General features: G+C 30.8%; 3 protein-coding genes across 3 annotated transcripts; all 3 read left to right on the top strand.

The window, feature by feature from the left end:
• The first annotated feature begins 539 nt into the window (after positions 1-539).
• On the top strand, positions 540-4,805 carry LOC544313 (glutamate decarboxylase). Its single transcript, NM_001247112.2, has 5 exons — positions 540-975; positions 2,294-2,494; positions 2,881-3,349; positions 3,484-3,536; positions 4,043-4,805. The coding sequence occupies exons 1-5, from the start codon at positions 682-684 to the stop codon at positions 4,532-4,534; spliced, it is 1,509 nt and encodes a 502-aa protein (NP_001234041.2). The 5' UTR covers positions 540-681; the 3' UTR covers positions 4,535-4,805.
• An 800-nt stretch (positions 4,806-5,605) lies between these two features.
• On the top strand, positions 5,606-11,474 carry LOC101254462 (DNA polymerase epsilon subunit B). The gene is made up of 13 exons (XM_004235337.4): positions 5,606-5,968; positions 6,067-6,247; positions 7,279-7,432; positions 7,549-7,680; positions 8,124-8,201; positions 8,710-8,814; positions 8,921-9,001; positions 9,108-9,238; positions 9,322-9,416; positions 9,500-9,599; positions 9,904-10,018; positions 10,109-10,219; positions 10,965-11,474. Exons 1-13 carry the CDS (start codon positions 5,803-5,805, stop codon positions 11,103-11,105), a joined length of 1,590 nt encoding a protein of 529 aa, XP_004235385.1. The 5' UTR covers positions 5,606-5,802; the 3' UTR covers positions 11,106-11,474.
• Positions 11,475-18,818: 7,344 nt separating this feature from the next.
• On the top strand, positions 18,819-21,949 carry LOC101254770 (transcription factor MYB54-like). The gene is made up of 3 exons (XM_010320038.4): positions 18,819-19,203; positions 20,547-20,927; positions 21,622-21,949. Exons 1-3 carry the CDS (start codon positions 19,089-19,091, stop codon positions 21,846-21,848), a joined length of 723 nt encoding a protein of 240 aa, XP_010318340.1. The 5' UTR covers positions 18,819-19,088; the 3' UTR covers positions 21,849-21,949.
• The last annotated feature ends 3,171 nt before the right edge of the window (positions 21,950-25,120 follow it).

Raw genomic sequence — 25,120 nt, forward strand, 5'->3', positions numbered from 1 at the left:
TGATCGATCTCTCAATTTCCTTAAACTGATTCTGCAAATTGTTTACGTGTGGTAAAGAGTAAATAATTTCATTGGTTTAAAACCATATATGTTTATTTTTTTGTAATAGACAAAGCCAATCAAATCAAATCAGGCTAATTTGACAATTGAATTTTAAATAACAAAAATAAAAAGGAAAACTGCACACAAGTACTCCTTCAACTACTAACTCCTATTATCTCTAAATTTATTTTCTAAGTAATTTTATACTCTTTATTGATTTACATGATACTATTTAAAAAAAAGTCAATCAGCATTGGGCCCACAAGATAGTGCCATGTAGACTGAAAAAAGATAAAAAAAGTATTAATAAAATAAGTTCAAGAGAATAATAAGACTGAAAAAAGATAAAAAAAAATATTAATAAAATAAGTTCAAGAAAATAATAGGACCTTAATACAGCAAGATTTCGGAGGCATAGTTATGCATTATCCAAAATAAAAACATTTAAAATATCTCAAATCTGCAACGTTCAGTTATGTGTAGAGAATATTAAATGCAACAGGTAAGGAAACTTCCCATTTCCCAACCGCCACATCGCACTACGTGTCGCTCCCGCATTTATACCTCTCTTCTGTTACTCTTATTTATCCCCCATTTTCTCCTCCGATCAATCGAAACAAAAAAGATTGTAAAAAAAAAATGGTGTTAACAACGACGTCGATAAGAGATTCAGAAGAGAGCTTGCACTGTACATTTGCATCAAGATATGTACAGGAACCTTTACCTAAGTTCAAAATCCCTAAAAAATCCATGCCGAAGGAAGCAGCTTATCAGATTGTAAACGACGAGCTTATGTTGGATGGTAACCCCAGGTTGAATTTAGCTTCCTTTGTTAGCACATGGATGGAGCCCGAGTGCGATAAGCTCATCATGTCATCCATTAATAAAAACTATGTCGACATGGATGAGTATCCTGTCACCACTGAACTTCAAGTCAGTACTTATTGCTTCCTCCCTCAAAATTGACTTTCTCAAATAATGATTATTAGTTGAGTGACTTTTTTTGTTGATTTTCTGAGATTTAAAAACTATTAATTAATTGTTCTTGGGAGTAAAATAAGAAATTTTAACTTCAAATTGCTATTCAGCAGAAAGATATTCTATTGACATTTTTGATGGCCATAGGAGCTTACTTTAATATAGGCAGAGAATGACAGGAGAAAATTATAATCAGAAAACTTTCTGATAGTCCAAATCGTTAACTAAGATCGGAAGATTTAACCCAAGAGGTGGAGAACTTGTTTATGAAAGATACTGAAATATTTGGGTTTGTTACAGGTATCATACCTTTTTTATATTGGTTCTAGATACCACAAAATCTACGATTCTCTACAAATATCTTATCTAGTAACATTATATTATACTCTAGAATATCTATATATTTCTACAAGATACTTATTCAAGTGATTACACTATATTACCCTAGAAACACTCGTAAAAATCTACGATTTTTTGTAGTTCCACAAAATCAACTTTATAATTTCGCAAGATCAATGTACTGAGATGATTAGATCATTTATCAATTAAGTAATTACAGATTTATTAATTAAGTAAGTATAGATAAATCTCTGGATGAAGATTAGTTGATAATCTGTATAAGTTGAAATTAACTTGGTAGATCTATAAACTAGACAGTGTATACTGAGTATGTCTATGCGATTTGGGTTGGGAGGAATCACAGAATCTTCGAGAAGGAAGGCAGAACTTGGGGATGTCTAGCCAGGGAGATTGCTTATATTAGCTGTGTTTATGGCCAGCCAGAAAACTATGCAAGCCATTCATCAGTTTGCTTTTTAGATTGCTAGCTTAGTTTTCCTCTTTTCTGGTTGTCTCTGTTTTTTTTTAGAATAGCAAGTTGGGTCATTTTCTTAATGTTACTAGAAAAATATTGAGGTAAAAAATTATTGATTAATACAATTTTGTTGGTTACCAAAAAAAAATTGAGTCCTTTTCTTAATGTTACTAGAAAAATATTGAGGTAAAAAATTAGATTGATGCCACATCAAAGTGTAGATATAGTTCAATGATTTTGGATTGAAGTAATTGAAACGTAAACAGCCTCTCTACTGAACCCGAGGGTCTATCAAAAACAGACCTGCGGGATTATACTAGGAATGTTGTTGAATGAAATTAAAATTTTGGAGTTGCAAAATTGAAATAGTACCATATAATTATGGAGAAAGGAGATGATAATTTATGTTTTTGGGTAGATGCTGTTGATACTTGGGAGTGATTTGGTTTTGTGCTGCAGAATAGATGTGTTAACATGTTAGCACATCTTTTCCATGCCCCGGTTGGTGATGATGAGACTGCAGTTGGAGTTGGTACAGTGGGTTCATCAGAGGCAATAATGCTTGCTGGCCTTGCTTTCAAACGCAAATGGCAATCGAAAAGAAAAGCAGAAGGCAAACCTTTCGATAAGCCTAATATAGTCACTGGAGCTAATGTGCAGGTGAATCAGACTTCCAGTCAACTTTGCAATGTCTTGCTTGTACTGTAAATGAACTGTGAACATGAGTTTGAATGCTCATTACTTCTGTTTATTGGGTCAATATATCCGATTTTGACTTGTAATCCTAGTCTTGTAACATGTGGTGATATTGTTGACAATTGTATTCTGTTACTTACAAGTGACTAAATCTGATCAGATGGAAGTAGATCTCTTTTAAACAAATGTTCTGTCAATTGTCAAAACCAGTCCCTTAACCACCCTTTTGGAGCAAGCTTACTAGAATCTTGTTAGTCTTGTATAATTGTCTGATTACTAAAGTTTGGTTTCTCTGCTATCTGTTGTTTTCGATTCTGCTGAAACTTTTATGTTTAAAATATGGGGTATAGGTCTGCTGGGAAAAATTTGCAAGGTATTTTGAGGTTGAGTTGAAGGAGGTGAAACTAAAAGAAGGATACTATGTAATGGACCCTGCCAAAGCAGTAGAGATAGTGGATGAGAATACAATATGTGTTGCTGCAATCCTTGGTTCTACTCTGACTGGGGAGTTTGAGGATGTGAAGCTCCTAAACGAGCTCCTTACAAAAAAGAACAAGGAAACCGGATGGGAGACACCGATTCATGTCGATGCTGCGAGTGGAGGATTTATTGCTCCTTTCCTCTGGCCAGATCTTGAATGGGATTTCCGTTTGCCTCTTGTGAAAAGTATAAATGTCAGCGGTCACAAGTATGGCCTTGTATATGCTGGTGTCGGTTGGGTGATATGGCGGAGCAAGGAAGACTTGCCCGATGAACTCGTCTTTCATATAAACTACCTTGGGTCTGATCAGCCTACTTTTACTCTCAACTTCTCTAAAGGTAAGATCAAGTGCACTTATAAATTTCCATGTAGTGAAAGAAAATAAGCTATGATTTGTCACTCAGAAGCAATTTTTAATTCCTATTTGAGATCTCATGTGGATGTTAGCTTTAATATTGTCTCCCAATTTCAGGTTCCTATCAAATAATTGCACAGTATTATCAGTTAATAAGACTTGGCTTTGAGGTAATTATCGATATCACATTCGAGACGACTCTGTGTTTCTTCAAGTCTGAACAACAATTCCCTGGATTATATTATTTAATATAAGTCGACAGCGGCCTTTTGCAGATAGATTGTGTACAATAGACCCTTGTGGTTCGGCCTTCTCCGGATCCTGCATGTAGCGGGAGCTTTAGTAAACGGGGTTGTCCCTTTTTTCTACACTACCCTTTTTTCTATCATTTGTTAATATAAGTCGAAAGCTGAGACTCTTCAGGGGCAATTTTTTTAGATCTTATGTCGTGCTTCCTATGATTATGCAGAACGCCTTTGAATTTAGAACACATTTTACCCATAAAGAGTTATGGAGTAAAACAGTGGAATATTTAAATGATGTTTGTCAACAGCTATTTTCCTTCTGAATTCTGAGGTGGTTGATAAATCATTTTGTGCAACAAAGTAAATCTGACATTAATCGTATTGATTAAGCATGATATAAATGATTTACACACTTGTTTTTTGTCTGCAAGGGTTATAAGGACGTCATGAAGAATTGCTTATCAAACGCAAAAGTACTAACAGAGGGAATCACAAAAATGGGGCGGTTCGATATTGTCTCTAAGGATGTGGGTGTTCCTGTTGTAGCATTTTCTCTCAGGGACAGCAGCAAATATACGGTATTTGAAGTATCTGAGCATCTCAGAAGATTTGGATGGATCGTCCCTGCATACACAATGCCACCGGATGCTGAACACATTGCTGTGCTGCGGGTTGTCATTAGAGAGGATTTCAGCCACAGCCTAGCTGAGAGACTTGTTTCTGACATTGAGAAAATTCTGTCAGAGTTGGACACACAGCCTCCTCGTTTGCCCACCAAAGCTGTCCGTGTCACTGCTGAGGAAGTGCGTGATGACAAGGGTGATGGGCTTCATCATTTTCACATGGATACTGTAGAGACTCAGAAAGACATTATCAAACATTGGAGGAAAATCGCAGGGAAGAAGACCAGCGGAGTCTGCTAGGTCTGGCCACACTTGTTATCTGGGCTCCGCTTCCATCGCCATCCTGTAGTATGTATTACGTGTGTTGTTTCCATCTTATGTAGTAGTTGGTACTGTAATCTGTGTAAATGCTTTCATGATCTTGGCTCTGTATATGCTAAATAAGCACTGCATTTCAAGTTCCTGGAAGTATTTATGTATGAATCAATCCGGGCATAATTGGTAGAATGCCCTCTCTGCGTCATCTTTGAATTTCACGTGCAATAATATTTGAAATCTACACCTATTATAATTGATGTTTTTTCCTTGTGTTGAGTGGATGAGAAGTACTATAATTTTAGGAAGATAATAGAGAAAGGGAGAGTTGGAGAGGTATATTGAAGCAGTTATTTTTATGTGATCTATAGGTCTTGAATTCAAACACGATTATGTGTTCTCGACACAAAAGACATTCTACTTCTAACTTATTTTCAAATGAAAAGAGATTATTTCCATTTTGTTGACTGAAGGTGTTTTTTTGTGGTCTAGCTCAAACGTTGTTAGCTTATTATATTGAATCATAAGTTACAAAACGTTGTTAGGTTATTATATTATGTAGAGGATACATTAAGAGTTGTATTTGAACATGTGAATATCATTTCACAACAGACTTAAGCATATTAAATGAGGCAAGAAATCCATATAGATTTAGAGTTGTATTTGAACAGGTGAATATTATTCCACAACAGACTTAAGCGTATTAAATAAGGCAAGAAATCCATAACCTCACTCCAAATATACTCCCTATGTTTTAATTTCCTTTTTAGTTTTTATGAAAAATATTAACTTTCTATATTGTAATTCATTTGTTTTGATTTCTTTTTTATAAAGTTATCTTTTTTTATAGTCTTTAATTTTAAATTTCAACCATATAAAATCAAAAACATTTTTATACATTCTTTACGTTTGTTAATTTAAGATTATGAAATTGAAAGATTTTCATATTTTTCTTATCTCAAAATCAAAATTAAAAAATTAGATAAATTAATTGAGACGGACCGAAACAAAAGGAGGTACAATAGTATAGTGTATTGTCTTTAATTTAAAAACATTATTCTTGTAGTGAAAAAGATCACATTGCAAGTCGGAGAATATCGTCATCAGAAAAAGGGATATTTTGTTTCCCGCCAAATTTGGCATCGACAAATACCTAAGACCAGTGCCGTCTCCCGCCCATACCGCCATTGATATCAGATCCAGAGATTCTTACAGCTCTGAGAATTTCAAACGGAAAATCTGAAGAAGAAAAAATGAGCGGAGTTTTAAGAAACAAAGTACAGAGGAAGTTCAAGATGAGAGGTTACTCTCTCAAAGTTGAAGCTCTCTCCGAAGTCCTCTCTTTCCTTTCCCATTTCCCTTCTGATGCTTTCGACGACGCTCTTGAACTCCTTCTCGATGAGCTTCACCATCTTTCATGTCCGTATATTTCTAATTTTAATGGACACCCTTTTTGTTCTTTTGTAATTTGATTGTTATTTTATTAATTATTGTCTCTATTTGTTTGATTTGGGCAGTGAAGTCCTCGATTTTGGATAGGGAACCGGTGCATAAAGTGGTGAGCCTTTTATTGGAAGCAGATGCCGCCGTTGAAGAGAACCCTAGCTCAAGTTCTTCATCTGCTTCTGCCCTTCGGGTTATTGATACTTTTATCGTCCCTAAATTTCGATACGATCCTGTTAAGAAGTTCTTTCATGAGTATGCTATTCAACTCTTTTATCCATTTTCCCTATTTTTTTAAAATTCAATTTGTTGAGCGCCTTTATCCTGGTTGCAACTTTATGAATTTGGGTATAAGCAGTAAGTTATTTGTTCGTAGAAATGTTTGTTTTCTCGAATTCACTCATGAAGTTTACTTGATTTCTATCTGAGACCTCTAATATTATTTATAGCTAAGATATATGTAAAATCTCTTACAGTCCGTTGTGAATCTGAAAAGAAATAGCAAAAACTTAGAGAATTTTTGGTTAATTTGAGTGCATATAAGTGAGCATAATCTAGACAATGTTGCTGTATGACTTAAAAGAATTCAACTGTTTCATTGGAATGTAACTAGAGTTCAAGACAAATTCTCCAAATGTTTAAGTTGACGTTTTTCAGGAATAGGCGTACTGAAAAGTTAGTTCTCTGTAGGAAATACTACTAGAATTATTCAACAGCAGAGATGATTGATTATAATTAACAAACTGAAATAGGGAAATTACTATAATAAAGCAATTTTGATAGAGAAGAGCAGAAGGAGATGACGAGATAGACAAGGCGGAGATAAGAAGCCAGAGAAGAAGGGATATGAGAGGGATTCTCACAGTAATTCGCATAGCCCTCATCATACTGCGGAACACTAGTTATAAACTAAATTTCTTCCGAACTTGTCCGGTAGCCTTTCAACACTCCTTTATCAACCTGGACCCGAACATAGTCTATCAATGGTTTGTTGGGACATTTCATCGTTTGACTCTTGTGTAAATATTCTCGAGGCTCAATTACTTCAATTTGGTGTGGTCTTCTCAAAATATTCTCTTTTGAACTGTTTTACAAATTGAGGCGGCTGAAACCTTAATTAGCATTATAGTTTAATTATATTAACTATGATAGTATTTGTTCATAGTTTAGTTAGTAAGAAGAATCAGTTCTGAAATAATTAGATACAAAAACTTTCTGTGTATAATTTTGGAGCCTCCTATGCTTAGAATTTCAAGTTAAAAGAAGAATCCATTTTCTGTGTGTAGGCACACAGGGAGGCTTCCCATTCATGGTGATGCTTCTGCAAAAGCCACCTTATACAAGGATAGATTCCTCTTATTGTTTCAAAGGGTATCTCGTGATCCACGGTTTTCAACTCTTGCTTTTGATGCCTCTTCTTCTGATTATGGCAGCTGTGAGGTGAGCGGCAACAATGGTCCTAGTTTAGATTCACATCTCTTTAGATGGATTGCAGAGCTATGGCTTTCAAGTTCCTGTTCAAATGATGCTCACGGTAGGAAATTGTTGTTTTGCAGATATCTCCCATTCAATCACTTGTTGGACGAGTAGGGAGAAGATGGATAATGGGAGTAATATCTCAGTTGGAGGATGGTCATTTCTACTTGGAAGACCTTACTGCAGCTGTTGAAGTAAATTTATCGAGTGCAATATCCTTTTCAATGTTTATCTTATTTCATTGCTCATGATAGTTGATACAACAACAGGGATTAGTATACTTGAGTCTGAGTAGTTGATGACTTCATTAGCAAGTTTTCTCTTCTGATGTTGAACCATTACTGATGATTGTTCCTCTCTCTTTAGTTTTCTGGTTGTCTTAGAAACCTATTCACTTGCTTACATAAGCTATGGTTCTTTTCTAAAGCTGTTAGTTGCTTTTGCTTCTTGCATTTACTCCTGTAATTAGTCTTAGTGTCTTCCAATTTCACTGTTTATGTTATTATTCCTTAAATGCGGTCCATCCTATAATAGAGTTATAGTACTAAAGCACATTGAATCTGCCCCCTCTTTGTTGATGGTAGTGTTCGAAAATTTTGTTCTTAGGTTTAACAGTATTGAAAGTTACATGTTGTGTTTCCATAACCTGCAGTACAAGATAACTACAGGTTTCTTTTTAGAAAATACAATTGTCTTGGCAGAAGGTGAAATGCAATTGGATGGTGTTTTCCAGGTCAATTCTTGTGCTGAATCTCTTCTTTGAAATACAAGTTTGAACTAGATAAATACTTGGGAAGAGGTTGATAAATCAACAGCAATTTCAATTTTCATACTTTGTGGTGCTTAGGCTTTAGCAGAATTTCATCAGTCTTCACTTTTAGTTTCTTATCAATATCTGACGAAGTAAACTATAGGAGAAGTTCTGCTTGTTTAGAACCGATTATATTCCTAATTCTACAAGTGAAGAATAAGACCAATAAAGCTTGCCAGTTGCCAAAGCTGATTCTGTGCATGCCAATTCACAATTCTCTCATGAAAATCTTGCCAAATCTGTCGTGCTTTGATATATTTTTTATCCTGGTGTGACTGTTCAGAAATTAGCAACTTTAAGCAATTATTGTACCAAAAGTGATATAAGCCACCACATAGGATTCAATGTCAAATTGTTTGGCTGAGTTTTGAATATGGTAAAATTGTTTGGTGGTTTAATTTATAACTAATTTGCTAAGATTATCATGCAGGTCAGAACATGTGGTTTTCCTCCATTAGAGGACAGAGAAAAGTCCATGGCGTTTTTTTCGGGACTAGACTTCTTTGGTGGTGGTATTCTTACCAAAGAGGAAACTGTATCCTTTTTTACTAAGTTCAATAAGATGAAAATTGAAAATGCCATGGCAGAACTATTCATGGTAGCTAAGAATGATTATGAAGCTTCCCTAACTTCTGTAATAGCTAAGGCTTGTAGAGCTAGAGAAAAATGCTGTGAATGATATGTTTGTTATACTATCTGATGTATGGCTGGACAATGAGGAGGTATATATGCTTCTTTTTTCTCTTTCTAACCCTCTATTCCTTCTTTTGATACGTTTGGACTAGTTATGGTTGCCTGATCCACCACTCTCCCCTATCCTTAGAGAAGACTTTGGGAAATCTGGAGACAATCCTCAATGGTTATGAAAATGTAGAGGTGGTTCCTTCTTTATTTGTCTTCATGGGAAACTTCTGCTCTCAGCCATTTAATCTTTCATTCAAGTCCATCTCCAGTCTCAGGCAAGTGCAAGTTTGAAATTTAGCTGTATTACTGCTACAAGTATTTGTTGATAAAGTAACTGACCAACAAACATAATATTCAGAGTTCAGTTTGGAAAGCTTGGGCAAATGATTGCATCGCACCAACGACTAAAAGAGCATAGTCGATTTCTTTTTATCCCTGGTCCTGATGATGTAGGTGTGTTGATAAATCATCACAGTTTGTCGTTTAAGCTTTTACCAGCTCTAAAAATAATGAGAAGTTTTCTCTTGTTTTTCCAGGTCCTTCAACAGCCTTACCCAGATGTACTTTGCCTAAATACCTAACTGAAGAATTTCAGAAATATGTTCCTAACGCAATATTCTCCAGTAACCCATGCAGGTATCCTTTGTTTGCTGCAAACTATTTTAAATTAAACGATGAGAGCTAAAGCTTTGAGCTTATTTTCAATTGTTTAACAAAAAGAAAACAAGTAATGCAGTGGTATAGTTCACTGTTTAGTTCTTCCCTCATTTGCCCAATCTAAAGTAGCACAATCAGAATTTGTTATGCAGTCGCTCATGTTAACGTAGGATGCATTCTGGGTGCTTAGGTGCATACCACAAAGGATTGCATCTTCTGCTGAAACATTAGCATATTATATTATAGATTAAATGATGCATTTTAACTCTTTATGTTGAAACAGAATCAAGTTTTATACCCAAGACATTGTTCTATTCCGCCATGATATGCTTTATAGAATGCGAAGATCGTGTCTGATACCTCCCTCAATGGAAGAAACCAGTGATCCATTTGAGCATGTAAATTGTCTTCATATTCTCAAATTTTGGATTTTGTTTGGTATCATAGGTCGAAATTCAGGATATGCTCATGTTTTATTTTCCTTGCAGCTTGTTGCGACTATAATACATCAAAGCCATCTCTGCCCCCTCCCCTTGACGGTTCAACCCATTATCTGGAATTATGATCACGGTCTACACCTATATCCAACCCCGCATACGGTACTTTCCTCTTTCTTCTATAAAGAGATTTTTTCGAAATCAGAGTTTCTTCAAAATTTATATTCCTCCATCAGATAAAGTAAACAATATGCATGTATAACTTCCTATTTAAAAGCTGTGATGAAATTATATTGCACTAGCAACTAAGTTGAAGTTTCAAATTTGATTTTACTTGAACAAAGAGGTTTTTTTTTCTAACACGGTAAGTCCGATAGTTTCCTGGCTATGTTGTCTGGACCCTCCTAAAATGCACATCTTTTTGAAAATTTGATTATACACCCAACAATATCTTTTGAAGAGCCCAATGAGATATATGATTGCAGAATTATGACTAACGTGTGTGATTTTGTTTCACAATGTATCCCATGTGGTTAAATGGTTTTGTAGATTGTCTCAAGCTGAGAATATGTACTCTCTTTTTTTCATACTGTTATTGCCTGAAACTCTCTTTTTTTCATACTGTTAGTGCCTGAAACTGATAACAGGATATGCGCTTGAACTATAAGGGGTCGTTTGGTTGGGAACTAGTCATCCCCGGATAAACTATCCTGGGGTTAGTTATCCTAGGATAACTTATCTCATCACTATGCTATAAATAGTGGGATAAGTTATCCCAAACATGTAAACCAAACAAGACATCTAAATTTTATCCCAGGGCTATATTTCTATCCCAAGACTATTTATGCTTGTCCCTAACACCAAACGAGCCCTACTTGATAAAGTTCAATTTGATATTTCCAAACAGATAGTGTTGGGGGACAAAAGTGAGCAGAAAGCTTTCAGATACACAGGAGTTACATGTTTTAATCCTGGTTCCTTTTCAAACGATGGCACATTTGTGGCATACCGGCCGTGCAATCAAGAAGTAGAATTATCAGCGTTGTAACTTGTTAGCATCAACTTCAAGCTGGCATCTTAGCTTAGTGATTAACTCTTTGGTGGCTAAGTTAGTCTTAATTCCCTTTCTGCTCTTTCATAGAATGGTTCTGTATATTAATTTATTGTCCTTGGTTGTCTACTGCATTGTTAAGCTCGTAGTATACTCATTCTTACAGGTTGTAACTCATGTAAGACAATTTATAATCAGTTGATTTTCAAAAGTAAAAAAATCTTGGACGGATGAGTACTTTTAATACAGCCGCTCTACCATCTCAAGGCAAGGGGTAAGGCTGCCGTAGGATTATATTAGGTATGTTGTTGTAACATAAAATTGGATATCCAGATCCTCATTCAAGACACTATTTTGGTTCGATTTCTTCTTTTCTCCTTTGTGTTACAATCAACAAATCCACTGAAATTCCACAAGGTAGAGTGTAAGCAGATTATATTGTGTTAGAATTTGAAATTTTAGTGTAGCTTGAATGTATGTTGCATAACTGGACATTATCAAATCAGTGAACATATTTGTGCAAAATGGCATAATATTCTTTCCTTTTGAGTAATTGAGAAGACTTTTTTCACATGTCTGTTAGGAGGGTCTGTTCTTGTTATGATTAATGTGTTGTGTTAGTCAAGTGTGGATGCTACAAAGTATCAAATGTTGTTATCATTGTGGAATTGTGAGATTATTGCACTAATTCACACTTATTTATGCCGAAAGATAAGATTATTTGTGTTAATGCGGTAGTTATTATGATATTTGTCCATATGCTATTATATCTTTTTACACTGATCACATGTGTATAACTCAAATTCTATTTAGACATGAGTTGAATAAACTACTAACAATTACCTAATCTTAGACAAATTTGATCTCATAGGAGGACTTTGAAATTATTATTCAACACCTACTTATTTCAGCACATATATATATATAGAGTAGTATCTTATGTGTGTATTTTCATAGGTTTTAGCAATTGATTAGAAGTTCATCAGAGGCGTAGCATAAAATATCTCATCATTGAATATTATATTAAATTAATAAACTTTTTTTGTTTAACTAAGCTTCATTCATAACAAAACTAGTGTGTAATAAGATTTGTAACGAAGTTTTAATATAATTAAAATGTTTATTTAAAGATTTTTCATATATAGTGGTTTGTCAATTTCATTCATTCATTCATTGTTATCATCATCGTTATAATTATCAACTATCATTGTTGCCTATTATTTTCAATTATGTATCAATTACTATCATGAACCACAACCATCATTACTGTCAATCACTATAATTAGTTGTTTTATCTTTAGCCGTCATTGTCACAACAATCACTCATCACCGCATATCAACCACCATTCTCAACCACAACAACCATTATTGGCCATTACAAATCATTTGTTGTCATTATCACTAGCCGTCATTTATCGTCATCATAACTAAACACCATTACAATAACTGTTCATCTGACGACAAATATCGTCATTATTTACCAACTCTCATTAACTATAACTATCATTTATCAACCATCGGAACAACACTATCACTACTAGCTACTATCCACATTCATCCATGAGTCAACATCATCCCGCTATTCACAACCATGCCGTTTGCCAACCATATATATAATATTCCGATTTCAATGTTTAAATCTCAACGTACATCTTAATAATCAAATATTTACTAATTAATTAACAACTGACTAGCTATACCGTGACACAAAGATTACAAGAGTCTGGAGCTTAAAGGGTATAAAATATTAACAAAAAATTCAAAACGGTATATAAAATTTTATATTAACCAAAAAGATAAAATCGCTAGAACAACAGCGATTTCCTCCGCCGGAAAAGTACTGCAGCGATTTTGCAAAATGTGATTTTTTTTAAAAATAAAATAAAATAAAGTTTCATTTTTTAAAAACAAAAAAAAAATTAAAAAATCATTTTTTAAAAAAAAATTAGAAAATCGCAGCGATTTTCTTGAATTTTTTTTTCTAGGTAGCGATTTCCTTGATATTTATATTTTTTTTAAAAAAAAATGAAAATCGTTGCCTAGTTTTTTGATTTTTTTTTAAATCGCTACCTAGGCACAATTTTTTTTTAAAAAAATCACATTTTTCAAAATCGCTGCAATAACAACGATTTTGCTTTTTCTGGCGGAGAAAATTAATGTTGTTCCAGCAATTTTACCATTTTGAAATATAAAATTTTACATATCATTTTAAAATTTTTGTTAATATTTTATACCTTTAGGCTCCGAACTCAAGATTACAATGGATTGCATAATTTATTTAGGAATTTGTTTTCTCAGAATTAAGAGTTTAGTATATTAGCTTAGAAAGTCAGTTACAATTAAAAATTTGGGGAAATAGAGTGGTAACCTACTGGAGGATAGAGAACAAATATTATTTATATTATCAGTTGATACAAAACAGGATCTTTACTAGACGTGTGTTAGGTACAGATTTTCACACAAAAAGAATGTATGTACCTATGCAAGTTATTAGAGTAAATGATTCTATTCATCGTATCGATTATTGATTAAAATTAAATTAAATTTAAAATTTATAAAATCAAATCTAATCAAATAAAATAAAAATCATTGATCTGGTTCAATTTTTTAATTTATAAACTAACTAATGAAAATTTATAATAGTGGCATGAAACAACTATTTTCAAATCATGAACATGAGGAATTGATAAAAATTCTCTCTATTATCACAACATGAATACATCTGAATTTTCTATCATTTTTCAATACTTTTACCATATTTAATTTATAATACTTTTAACATATTTAATTGTAGAGCTTCCTCCATCTCATTTGTTCCATATCCACATCAGCAATATACCACTGTAAATGAAATGATCAATCCTTTGAACATTAAAGGGGAAAGTGAGTAGATGATTATTTTAGCAGTGAAAATTAAAAATTGGTTATACACCATTATAACACATATAGAAATTAAAATTAAACTTAGAGGTGTTGTGTTTGGATATATCTTTAAAGAAATGAACTTTTAAAGGTGTTATTTAGAGCATATGAAATAAGTAGATCAAAATCAAATTAATGATTGAAAGGTATAAAATAAGTAAAATATTTATTTATGAAAATTAAAATGAATATCATATATTTAAATAATTATAAAATTTATGTATACAAATTATCGGTTATTTTAGTAAAAATCAACTCAAACATTATGAAAATTTTAAAATTTCAAACCAAATATAAGTTCTTTCGATCGATTTGGTTTGATTTTTTCGCGAACACCCTGCCCTAACATACTTGTATCTAACTTTCCAAAAACTAATTGTTCATTGAATTATTCACCTGAAATTAAAATGAAGTAACAGAAAAGTGCAATCTTGGAATTTAATGAAGATGATTGAATAACAAATTTATTTGTGTTACTTAAAACAAGAAGTATAAGTTTCTTAATGAGAATAGATAAATTAGGTCAGGTAGGTGTATACCTAATTTTAAATGTCAAGAGGGAAAATAAAATTATTTAACTTGTAAATGGTTAAGCTGTTAGTTTTCAGTTAGCAATTTGCAGTTGAGAAACTTAATTGTGTAGCTTCAAATCCTATAAATTTCAATTCAGGTAAAAGAATGTGTAGAAAATGATATGATGAATTGAACAGACAAGCTAACATATTGATTAGGTGAACATACTCATATATAAGAAAAACGAGCGGATGTTTGATCATGAAAATTTTCTTTTTTATTTTCAGATCAAATTTGAATAATTTTCAAATTTTATTTTTCGCTTTAAAAATAAATTATTATTTTTTTATTTTCACAATAAACGTGATCAAACGCTTACTGAATGACAAGAAAAGTATAATTGCATGATTACATTGTTGTAAAGTTAATGTATATAGTATAATGGGAAAATGTGTATTCACTAATACGCACGGGATTTGTCACATAGGATGTGTATATATACATATTTAATTTTATGATAGTAAATGAATGGTTAAAATTGTTAAAGAATGACAAAAAATCTCAAATCGGTGGTTAATGAAATGAGTGGACTCCTTATAATGCTTGAACAATCCTCCACCCTTTAAGTTAGCTTTTGTGGTGTGAGTTAAGCGAAAAACCTAATTACATAAAAATAACCTATTTTTAGTGATTTTTTGGCTTTTATGCTTTAAAAAATACATTTTTAAGATTAAAAAAAATACCAAAAAAAGTAAAAACTGGGTGTTCCTAAATTATACCTTTTAACTATAAATCACTTTTAAAAAGTCAATTCAAACACCCCATAAATATTTATTTCCGCACATATAAATTGAGAATGCATATATGTCAGATAAGACCAAATTAAATGGCACGTTAGCTTTTATATTTCCTTTAACTTCCATTGGTTCATGTACAAATTACATGTGTGCTAACTACTCTCTGTGAAAATGAACCAACTTTTTATAGGTACGACTGTATGAGTGTAAAAGGCTAAGCGCCAACACATAGATGAATAGTCGATTACTTTCTTTTTTATGAATTATACATAATAAGACTTTGTGGTATATATATTTGTTGCGCGGAATTAATATATTTCGCTAAAAATAACGAATTTGAAATGTTACTCATGAATTTTGTTTTTTTTTTTTACTTTCCTTGGTGAAGTCATTTTCTATATTTTCTAAAATTTATTTTCTCATAGAAATTTTTTTTAACCAATCAAATATAGAAAAATTAAAAAATGTTATATATTCCGAGTCATACCAAACACATCCTTAATAATAAATCAATTTTATCTCGAGGCGGATCTTTAATTTAGTTGTATATGTATCCATATGTACGTAATGGGAATTCTTTAGAATATATATATATCCTAAATTTGACAACACACACACACACATATATATATATATATATGCTGATGAACCTTTAAACGTAGATATGCATGCGTAAATCATATATATCAAAGAGAAATAAAATGAAGAGATTAAGGAAGTAGGTAAAACCGGTGAAGACACAAAGTCTAGTCCAACATATATCTTTTTATATTGTTTTTCGATATCTATATTGAATTCTGACTAAATTTGAATTTTTTGAATCAGACTTCTTCTTAAGGATGAAGGAGTATTTACCGGCCACTCTATCACAACCCTGATTGATTAGTCAACTATATATATATATGCTATGTATAAATTTATTATTATTAAGGTTATCTTTTTTGAGGTAACGATAAGGCAATTACTTGTTAATCCTCTATAGAATATAAATACGAATATATAATTTGAAGTTGATTAAATCGACATATCCAACGAATTTCTAAATAATTATACATGGTTTAGAGAGTTTCTCAAGTTCTGTTGAATCTGTACTTTCGTATGCTTAATTAAATTGTTTTTATTCAAATCTATCTTCGATATAATATATAAAAATATGAAATTAATTTTATTTTTGTTGGTAGTTGTTACGAACCAGAAGGACTAAGTTGATACATGACATATATAGAAACTTGTAAAGTTTTGCTTACAAATGGAGATTGAGAGATGAAGAAAGATGTAGACTTCCTTAATTGTAACAAGTCCAATTTCACATAAAATAAAATATAGTAAAAATAACCTAAGTTAGGCCAACTATATGAAAGTAGTCTTATGACAAGTCAACAACACCTTTTCGTTATCTTTTGAAACAAAACAATTACCAACTTTTTGCTTATTTCTTTATTTTATTAATAATAATATTGCATTTTCGTTATTCATGTTTAACAGATTATAATAACATATATAATCTATTTTGTTGAACTTTATATTAACGAGAAAAAGCAACATTAACTTTTTTGTTTAGTCATCGATTATCAACATCATTGTTGTTAAGAGGACCCATGACTAAGAGGGTTAATTCCCTTTTTAGCACTAATGACTCCCTTTAAATTTTAATTACTTTTTTCACCTGAGTTATTAGCTAGGGATCCAGCTATCTAAAATTTCGAATTTACAAATTTTATATTTTAGAAATACAGTTTATTTAATTCTGAACTAATTATTTATATATATATATACTATTAAGTGGATTTTTTTAGCGCGATTATAAAGTTTGGATCAAGCTAGTCATTTGACATTATTACTAGTACTAGTATTTAAACTAAATTGTTTTAGATTCTTTATATTTCTTAATCATGGTTATAAAGAAAATGCTCTAATCATCTTATGTAATATTATTACTAAAACTTATGTATTAGGCCATTTATCATCTTTTTTCTAGGTCATATAATCCATACTTATCATCACAATTACTTATAGTCGCCTTTTTATTAAGTTGAATGCAAAAAATCCACAGTTCAATTGCATAAATAAATAAATAATAAAACACAAGCCAATACAATATAGATACTCATCTTATATGCAAAATATTTAGTGTAGCTAAGTTGTTGACTTTATGATTTTCACTTTGTTAAAGAAGATTTAATTTTCTGCCTTATCCCTAATTTTGAAAAATATTTACTACTCGTGTCTTATATATAGGTTGAAAGTTTGTAATATTTAGGCTGGAATATTATGTAAAGAATATTCAAATTTCATTTAGCTTCTTTTGTTGATAAACTTATGACTTTTATGTAGTATATTGGAAATGATTTCTTAATATCATAAAATCACCTTAAGATGTACATAACTCCGTAAAATTGAAATTTTGTAATAATTTTTTTGAAAATAAAACAAATTATCTATTTACGGCTACTTACCTCCCAAATCAATAGTCATTTTCACTTAGAAGATTTTCCCCCAAAATAATTTAAAATTTATAATTAAAGTTGACAATTATTTTTATCTAGATCTATATATACCTTAATTAATACTCTCTTCGTCCATTTTTATTTGTTATTTTGTGTTTTTCAAAAATCAACTTGACTAATTAGACTACATTAATTTAATATTCTAAACATAAAATTTTGATATCCAAAATCTATACGAAAAGTACTATAATTAATTACAGTTTTTCGCGTATCAATATGATGAAAAAATATATCGTATAATGTTAGTCAAAGTTTTTCTAGTTTAACTCTAAAAAGGAAACTATGAAAACTAAAAGTGGATGGAAATTGTCATGGTTTCTATTTTTAGAGTCAAACTATAAAAATTTTGACTAACATTTTAAGATGTATTTTTTCATCATATTGATATGCAAAAAAATTGCAATTTATAGTACTTTTCATATAGTTTTTGAATATGTAAATTTTTTGTTTAAAATATCGAGTTAATGTAATCTAATTATTTAACTCTGAAAATTAATCAAATTGTCTTTCAAAAAACGCAACATGACAACTAAAAGTACACGAAAGAAGTATTAAAGAAGAATGCATAACATTTAAAAGAAAACAATCCTATCTTGTTTTTAGTTAAATTGACATGATACGTAACTTAATGAAAGAACTATACCTTGTATTTAGAGCTAAGGGGGGACAAATACTGCATCAAAAATAACTTTTAACGCCATTAAATATTAACATTAATAAAGAGTGTTAAAGTCTTTATCAGCATTAGTTAAGTGTCATTAGAACCAATATCGCTAAAGACTTTAGATACATATACAAAGAGTGACAATTACTGCTAAAAAATACATATTTAACGGAAATTGGAGAATATATTGGATAAGGTAAGACTATAAGGTAAGTGTAAATATTTTTGTTAATTAATTTATTAATGAATAAAATATATAAAAAAAGGATTAGTGTAAGGTGGGTTATGAGCAGATGTCATGTAGGTTAGAAAAACAGTAAAGACGTTGAAAGCAGAACAAGATTCTCTCCAACTACGCAACCTAAAATTCTCTTCCATAAATATAAATTCATTTTCATCATCCCTTTTATAATTACCACAACTTCATTCTAATTTCTTTATCTCAATCTCATCTACAAACTTTTTAATTTCAAGTTTTCGCGATCTGATTTTCTCCTTTTCTTTTTTTATATATATATATATACATAGCTTAGCTAGGTCAAAAGTTACCAATTAATATCGTATCGTTCGATCGATCATGTGTAGCAGAGGGCATTGGAGGCCTCATGAAGATGAAAAATTGAGAGAGTTAGTTGCTAAATATGGACCTCATAATTGGAACGCTATTGCTCTAAACTTGCAAGGAAGATCAGGTACCCATCATGAACATATCTAATACTCTTTTGTTCAACGATTTACGGTTTTTAATTTATTTGTTTAGTTTTGATTTAGCACGATACTTAAGTTTATAAATAGAGAAGATTTTTTAATTATGTGGTTATCTTATAATCTTAATTATGTTCTAAGCTTAAACATCTATGGTCGGTATTCTATTTTATAACACATACCTCTAGGGCTTCAATAGTTCAATATCAACACATCCATATGATATCGGAAAATGAGTGGAAAAATAAAATTTTCAAGTAATTCATTCACATAAATCAAGATAGATGGTTAACCTCATGTTAAGAAAACACAGATTTTAAGCTTAGTTTAACAATTAACTCAAAAAGTTAGCTCATGAGGTGATCGCGCGCATGATAATCATTAATTATCTAATCCCATATAAAGAAATCATCCCACCCTTAAAGAGCCTATATATGGAACTCATCAAAAGTAAACACACGAAAAAATCAATACTATTAAACATCAATCATAATACAAATAATTTTATGTCGAAAGAGATCAATCTGGATGGAACGTAACCTCTTAAGCCCTGCATGCACGTCCGCATTCGGCAGACCTATGATTTTCATTCAGGGTTCAAAAAATAAATGTATAAACATGTAACTAAGTCTTTAGAAATGGAATTCTTAAATTCTTTTGGGTTTAAAACCACACTTGTAGTACGTGTATCACAACAATTCAAATTGGTGATGTGAAGCTTAATTTCAGGGGGGCTTACCACTGCACTATCAGTTTTTTTTTGTTATTGAGGGGGTTCAAAATATATATATTGAGAGAAATATAAAAAATTTACCTTATGTAATTTTTCCGAGAGAGTTTGGTTGAACCCCTGGAACCTGTGGCGGAGCTAGAATTTTGTCTAAGGGGTGTCAAAATCTAAAGAAATAAAATCGTGTAGAAGCCAAGAAGTGTCAATATGTAATATATATATACATAAAAAATATTTTTATCCTAGCTACACAATATAATTTTCTGACGAAGGGGTGTCGGTCAACACCCCTTCACTACATGTGGCTACGCCTCTGCCTGGAATCCACGTGGGTCCGCCCCTGCATGTTCGCACGTCTGATATATATATATATATATATATATATATATATATATATATATATATATATATATATATATATATAAAAAAGACCATGGATTTAACTTGTATACACTGAGAAAATTCTTTCATTTTAACATTAGCAAGAGTGATCACCTAATTACCTATTATAATGAAAAAATTTAAGATTTAGGTATTAATATCATGATATGCAAATGAGGTATATTTATGTAATATGATGTTCATTAAATTTTTGGACAGGGAAAAGTTGTAGGTTGAGATGGTACAATCAATTGGATCCAAGAATAAACAGAAGTCCATTCACAGAAGAGGAAGAAGAAAGACTTCTTTCATCACATAGAATTCATGGGAATAGATGGGCAATGATAGCTAGGTTATTTCCTGGACGTACTGATAATGCTGTCAAAAATCATTGGCATGTTATTATGTCAAGAAAATGTAGAGAAAGATCCAAGATTTATTCCAATAGAGCTGCCCAAAAACAACATCACAATAACAATATGAGAAAAAATTATATTGATCATCAACAATACCAATTCAGTACTACTTATAATTCCTTTTATTCAAAAGAGCTTCATTTCAACCACATGATTAATCCTCGGCGATTCAACATCGATCAAGGTATGTATACGTAAACTATTCATTGTTTTATTTACCTATTTATCTCTGTTCGATCGGTTGGTCAAAGTGTTTTGAAAATATTTTATCTAGTTTCCTGAGGATAATGATTGATTTTCTTACTTGAAGTAACATATACTAAGGTCCTATTACCCCTGAACTTATTTTATAAGTAATTTTCTACCCTTTTTTAGACTACGTGGCACTAGTTTGAAAAATAAATGTCAATCATCGTTGGGCCCACAAGATAGTGCCACGTAGGCTAAAAATGGGTAAAAAATTATTAATAAAATAAGTTCAGGGGTAATAGGACCTTAGTATAATATAAGTCTCTCTCTGAGATTTCGAGCATAGGTTGAGGGGGTAATTGTGCATTATCTCAAAAAAACAATAGAAGATGAAAATCTACATTGTTTAGTGCATGTGCTGGCTGGAGTGAAGAATATTATTGGAATAGTATATTAAAGATGAGACTATAGAATATTTATATATATCTAGTGAAATCTTATAAATGAAGTCTAGGGAGGATATAATGCAAATCGACCTTAATTATTACTACCTCATAAATGAAGTCATGACGGATTGTTATTTATTGTAGTTATATTTAGACGATGCATGCATGACTTGATAGTGTATAAATTATTTTACGTGTTATCAGCTTACGGCCATGTGACTAATTTAGGTGTGGAAATTGCAGATAAGAATGAAGAAGTGGAGTGTTATGATTTTCTACAAGTGAATAATAATAATACTGCAGGCTCAAATAAAAGTGAAGTGATAGATCATATTGCAATTAGAAGGGGCACTGATGAAGAAGTGGAACAAGAAAATGGCTGTGATAATAATAATAATAATATTTCTTCACAAACCAAAAAGGCTCCAGTCAGATTTATAGATTTTCTATCAGTTGGAGACTCATCCTAATTTTCTTCATTTTTTTATATTTTTAAAAAATCTATGAGACAAAAACTTCTCACTGAAAAAATTCAGTGAAGACAATATATATATATATATATATATATTTATAATATGCTGCACAATTTAGGACCTCTTATAACTAGAAAATCCTGTAAAATTATGAAGTTTTTTTGCATGCATAAGGGACGTGTATGGCGTGGATATATTGTTATAATTATTACTAGTTGACTTTGGGAAAAAAAAAATGAGATGAGAAAAAGAGTTAAATATATTGTGGTTTCAATCTTCATGGCCATAGAGATAGATTGTTGCCATTGTGCTCCGATCGTCAAAAAAAGGAACATGAACAGTCTTAAAGTACTATTTCATGTCCCAAAGGTTTTTGAATTTTGGTATTTTAAATTGGGATAATGCACAAGTACCCTCTCAATCTATGCTCGAAATCTCAGAGACACACTTATACTATACTAAGGTTCTATTACCCCTGAATTTATTTTATTAATAATTTTCTACCCATTTTCGGTCTACGTGGCATTATCTTGTAGGCCCAACGCTGATTGAATTTTTTTTTCAAGCTAGTGTTACGTAGGCCGAAAAGGGTAGAAAATTACTTATAAAATAAGTTTAGGGGGTAATAGGACCTTAATATAGTATAAGTGTGTCTCTGAAATTTCGGGCATAGGTTGAGGGGGTACTTGTGCATTTTCCCTTTTAAATCACATAGAAATAGCTCACATATATCTCTACTGTTATATAAATGGCTTAACTATACCTTCTTTGTCTAACAAAACATCAGTGAATAAATAAGTTAAATTTTACATTCATTTTTTGTGATATTTTATTTAAATAAAAAAACTAGGTATATATTTGTTTTTCTAGCAAAGTTGAAGGGTGTTTTTTTTTAACTTCTTTAATTCAACGGGTCATTTGGATTTCTTATTTTGATCATCTATTTAAATTTTTCACTCATTTTTTTATAAAATTTATCATAAATAACCCCGATCATTATTTTTTTATAAATACAAAAATAAATTATAATATAACCACAAAAAATTACCCTTTTTTTTTTACCAATTACCATATATTAAAATAACGGGTTATGTTATGCATAAATCACTAAACATGCTTGTCATGTATTGACAAATTCTCAACAAATATTCGCTTTTTCATTTCTTGTAAATGAAAATATATATATATACACACATTGGGCTGCATATATTGTATCTAATCTTCTAAAATATAGACACTTTTAGTAAACAAATAAACATCTCAAGGAAGTTTTTATAAACCTTTTACTATTTGCTATTTTAATAATAATAATAATAATAAACCTCACAAAAAGTTACCAAAAAAACACAATTTTGTAATGAATAAAAAATACTTCATAGCTAAAATTACTTAATCTACCATATAAGTATAAGATTTGAACAATGTTCATAAAGTATAATGTTCAAAACTCATTACATAATTTATTTTTCTACAGTTTATATACACAATATGTATAATTTTCCTATGAATACACAATATGTATAAATTTTTCTATATATATATACACAACATACGCAATTGAAGTGTATTTATTATATATTTCGATCATGTTAATAAACTAGATAGAAATTGGGGGATAAAATGTTGTAAGGCATAGCCCTAAAATGTTTATTGGTTAGCCGGGCTTTGGGTAGGCTGACCAGCCCAACAAAAAAAAGTGAGTTTTGAACATGTTCAATAATAGAAAAATAAATTATGTAATTACACTATTTAAAATGATAAAATTTTATCATTTGAATTAATTACAAAAGTTCTATTTTCCCTTTCTCTCTCTTAATATCCGGATGCATCACTCCACCTCTATCATATGCATTACAAACTTTGTTTGTGTACAATGTATCTGGTACAAATGTTATTATTGATATACATTACAACAAAAACAATTTTTGCTGTAATAAATATTGACACTAATAAAAAATGCTAAAGTTTTTACCGGTATTAGTTAATTGTCATTAAAACTAATGTCGCTAAAAACTTTAGAAATATATACAAACAATGCTAGCTAAATGCCGCTAAAAGTACATATTTAGCGGCAATTAACTTCTAATAATCATTTTTGATGTAATATACATAATATCAATTATTTTAAACCTAAATTTGTATGATCTGGTTTATAGTTATATTATATATCGAATACATAATTTATGTATAGTTTGTTATGTATCATGCAAAAATGCAATATATTTGTGAGTTCTGAAAAAAATTGAAATATTGCAATTTGAAAAACTTTTGATATAGGATGCAGTTAATATTCAACTTGTTGAATTGTTACACTCTATTCAAGTGTTAAACATTCTTATACATTTTATGCAATACAAAAATGTGGTATAGTAAAAATAAGAAAATTAAAGAAAAAGATTGAATCTGACGTAATAAAATTCGAATTATATTTAAAAGGAAAAGGTTTCTCTCCCTTTAACTTTGGCTTGAGAAACAGATTTGATAAAGAAGCACAACAATACATTCGATTATTCAAATTTTTTTGCAATATATATTCGATTAGTCAATTTAAGTTGAACTCTTTAAAATCTTTTTATTGATAATAAAATATTAATATATGTTACTAGTGAAATAAAGTTAAAACATAAAACATTTCGTAATGAATAAATTTAGTCCGTCCATTTAAATATTAAATGGACATACTAGATTATATTAAAAATCTATAAATTGGTCCCTCCTATTCAATTTACCATATTTTATACATTTTCCTAATGTGGTGACACTAGTATTAAGAACAAGGGTGCAAAGCCAAATTTACTACAAAAATTTTTTGTTTTCAATTCTACAATAATGGCATCGATACTAAGTATGTATTTCATAACATTCTTTTACAATATTATCAATTTTTAAAATAATAAGCATAGCATAATTTCATTGCAAATGGTATGTCATGATAATTATATTGTATTTGATCTTTGAAGGTGAATTGGATGTATGGGAACATATAAACTCCAATATCATTTCATTAGGTACGTAAATTGTCATTTCGTTTTGAGTTAGTATATACCTGTGTGGTTATTAAACATGATAAAATATATAAAAAGTTATTAATAAAAGAGTTGTGCATATAAAGATATTCAAACATATATTGATTTCATAGAGAAAAACACTTGATCGGTAATGTGTAGACTTCCAACTAAGTTATATAATGTGATTTTGAACTATTTTTAATAAAATTACGTTAATCAGATAATCTTATAAATACAAATCAAGAAAAAATATGCATAATA

Source organism: Solanum lycopersicum, chromosome 3 (assembly GCF_036512215.1).
Source record: "Solanum lycopersicum chromosome 3, SLM_r2.1".
In the NCBI taxonomy this organism is placed as follows: domain Eukaryota; kingdom Viridiplantae; phylum Streptophyta; class Magnoliopsida; order Solanales; family Solanaceae; genus Solanum; species Solanum lycopersicum.

Bases quoted from the DNA above. Each gene is read 5' to 3' on its own strand.
- LOC544313 (NM_001247112.2), top strand. From the start codon at position 682: ATGGTGTTAACAACGACGTCGATAAGAGATTCAGAAGAGAGCTTGCAC. The intron at 2,495-2,880 runs GTGAATCAGACT...TATGGGGTATAG, and splicing joins TCACTGGAGCTAATGTGCAG to GTCTGCTGGGAAAAATTTGC. The intron at 3,350-3,483 runs GTAAGATCAAGT...TCCCAATTTCAG, and splicing joins TACTCTCAACTTCTCTAAAG to GTTCCTATCAAATAATTGCA.
- LOC101254462 (XM_004235337.4), top strand. From the start codon at position 5,803: ATGAGCGGAGTTTTAAGAAACAAAGTACAGAGGAAGTTCAAGATGAGA. The intron at 5,969-6,066 runs GTCCGTATATTT...TGATTTGGGCAG, and splicing joins TGAGCTTCACCATCTTTCAT to TGAAGTCCTCGATTTTGGAT. The intron at 7,433-7,548 runs GTGAGCGGCAAC...GTTGTTTTGCAG, and splicing joins CTGATTATGGCAGCTGTGAG to ATATCTCCCATTCAATCACT.
- LOC101254770 (XM_010320038.4), top strand. From the start codon at position 19,089: ATGTGTAGCAGAGGGCATTGGAGGCCTCATGAAGATGAAAAATTGAGA. The intron at 19,204-20,546 runs GTACCCATCATG...ATTTTTGGACAG, and splicing joins AAACTTGCAAGGAAGATCAG to GGAAAAGTTGTAGGTTGAGA. The intron at 20,928-21,621 runs GTATGTATACGT...TGGAAATTGCAG, and splicing joins GCGATTCAACATCGATCAAG to ATAAGAATGAAGAAGTGGAG.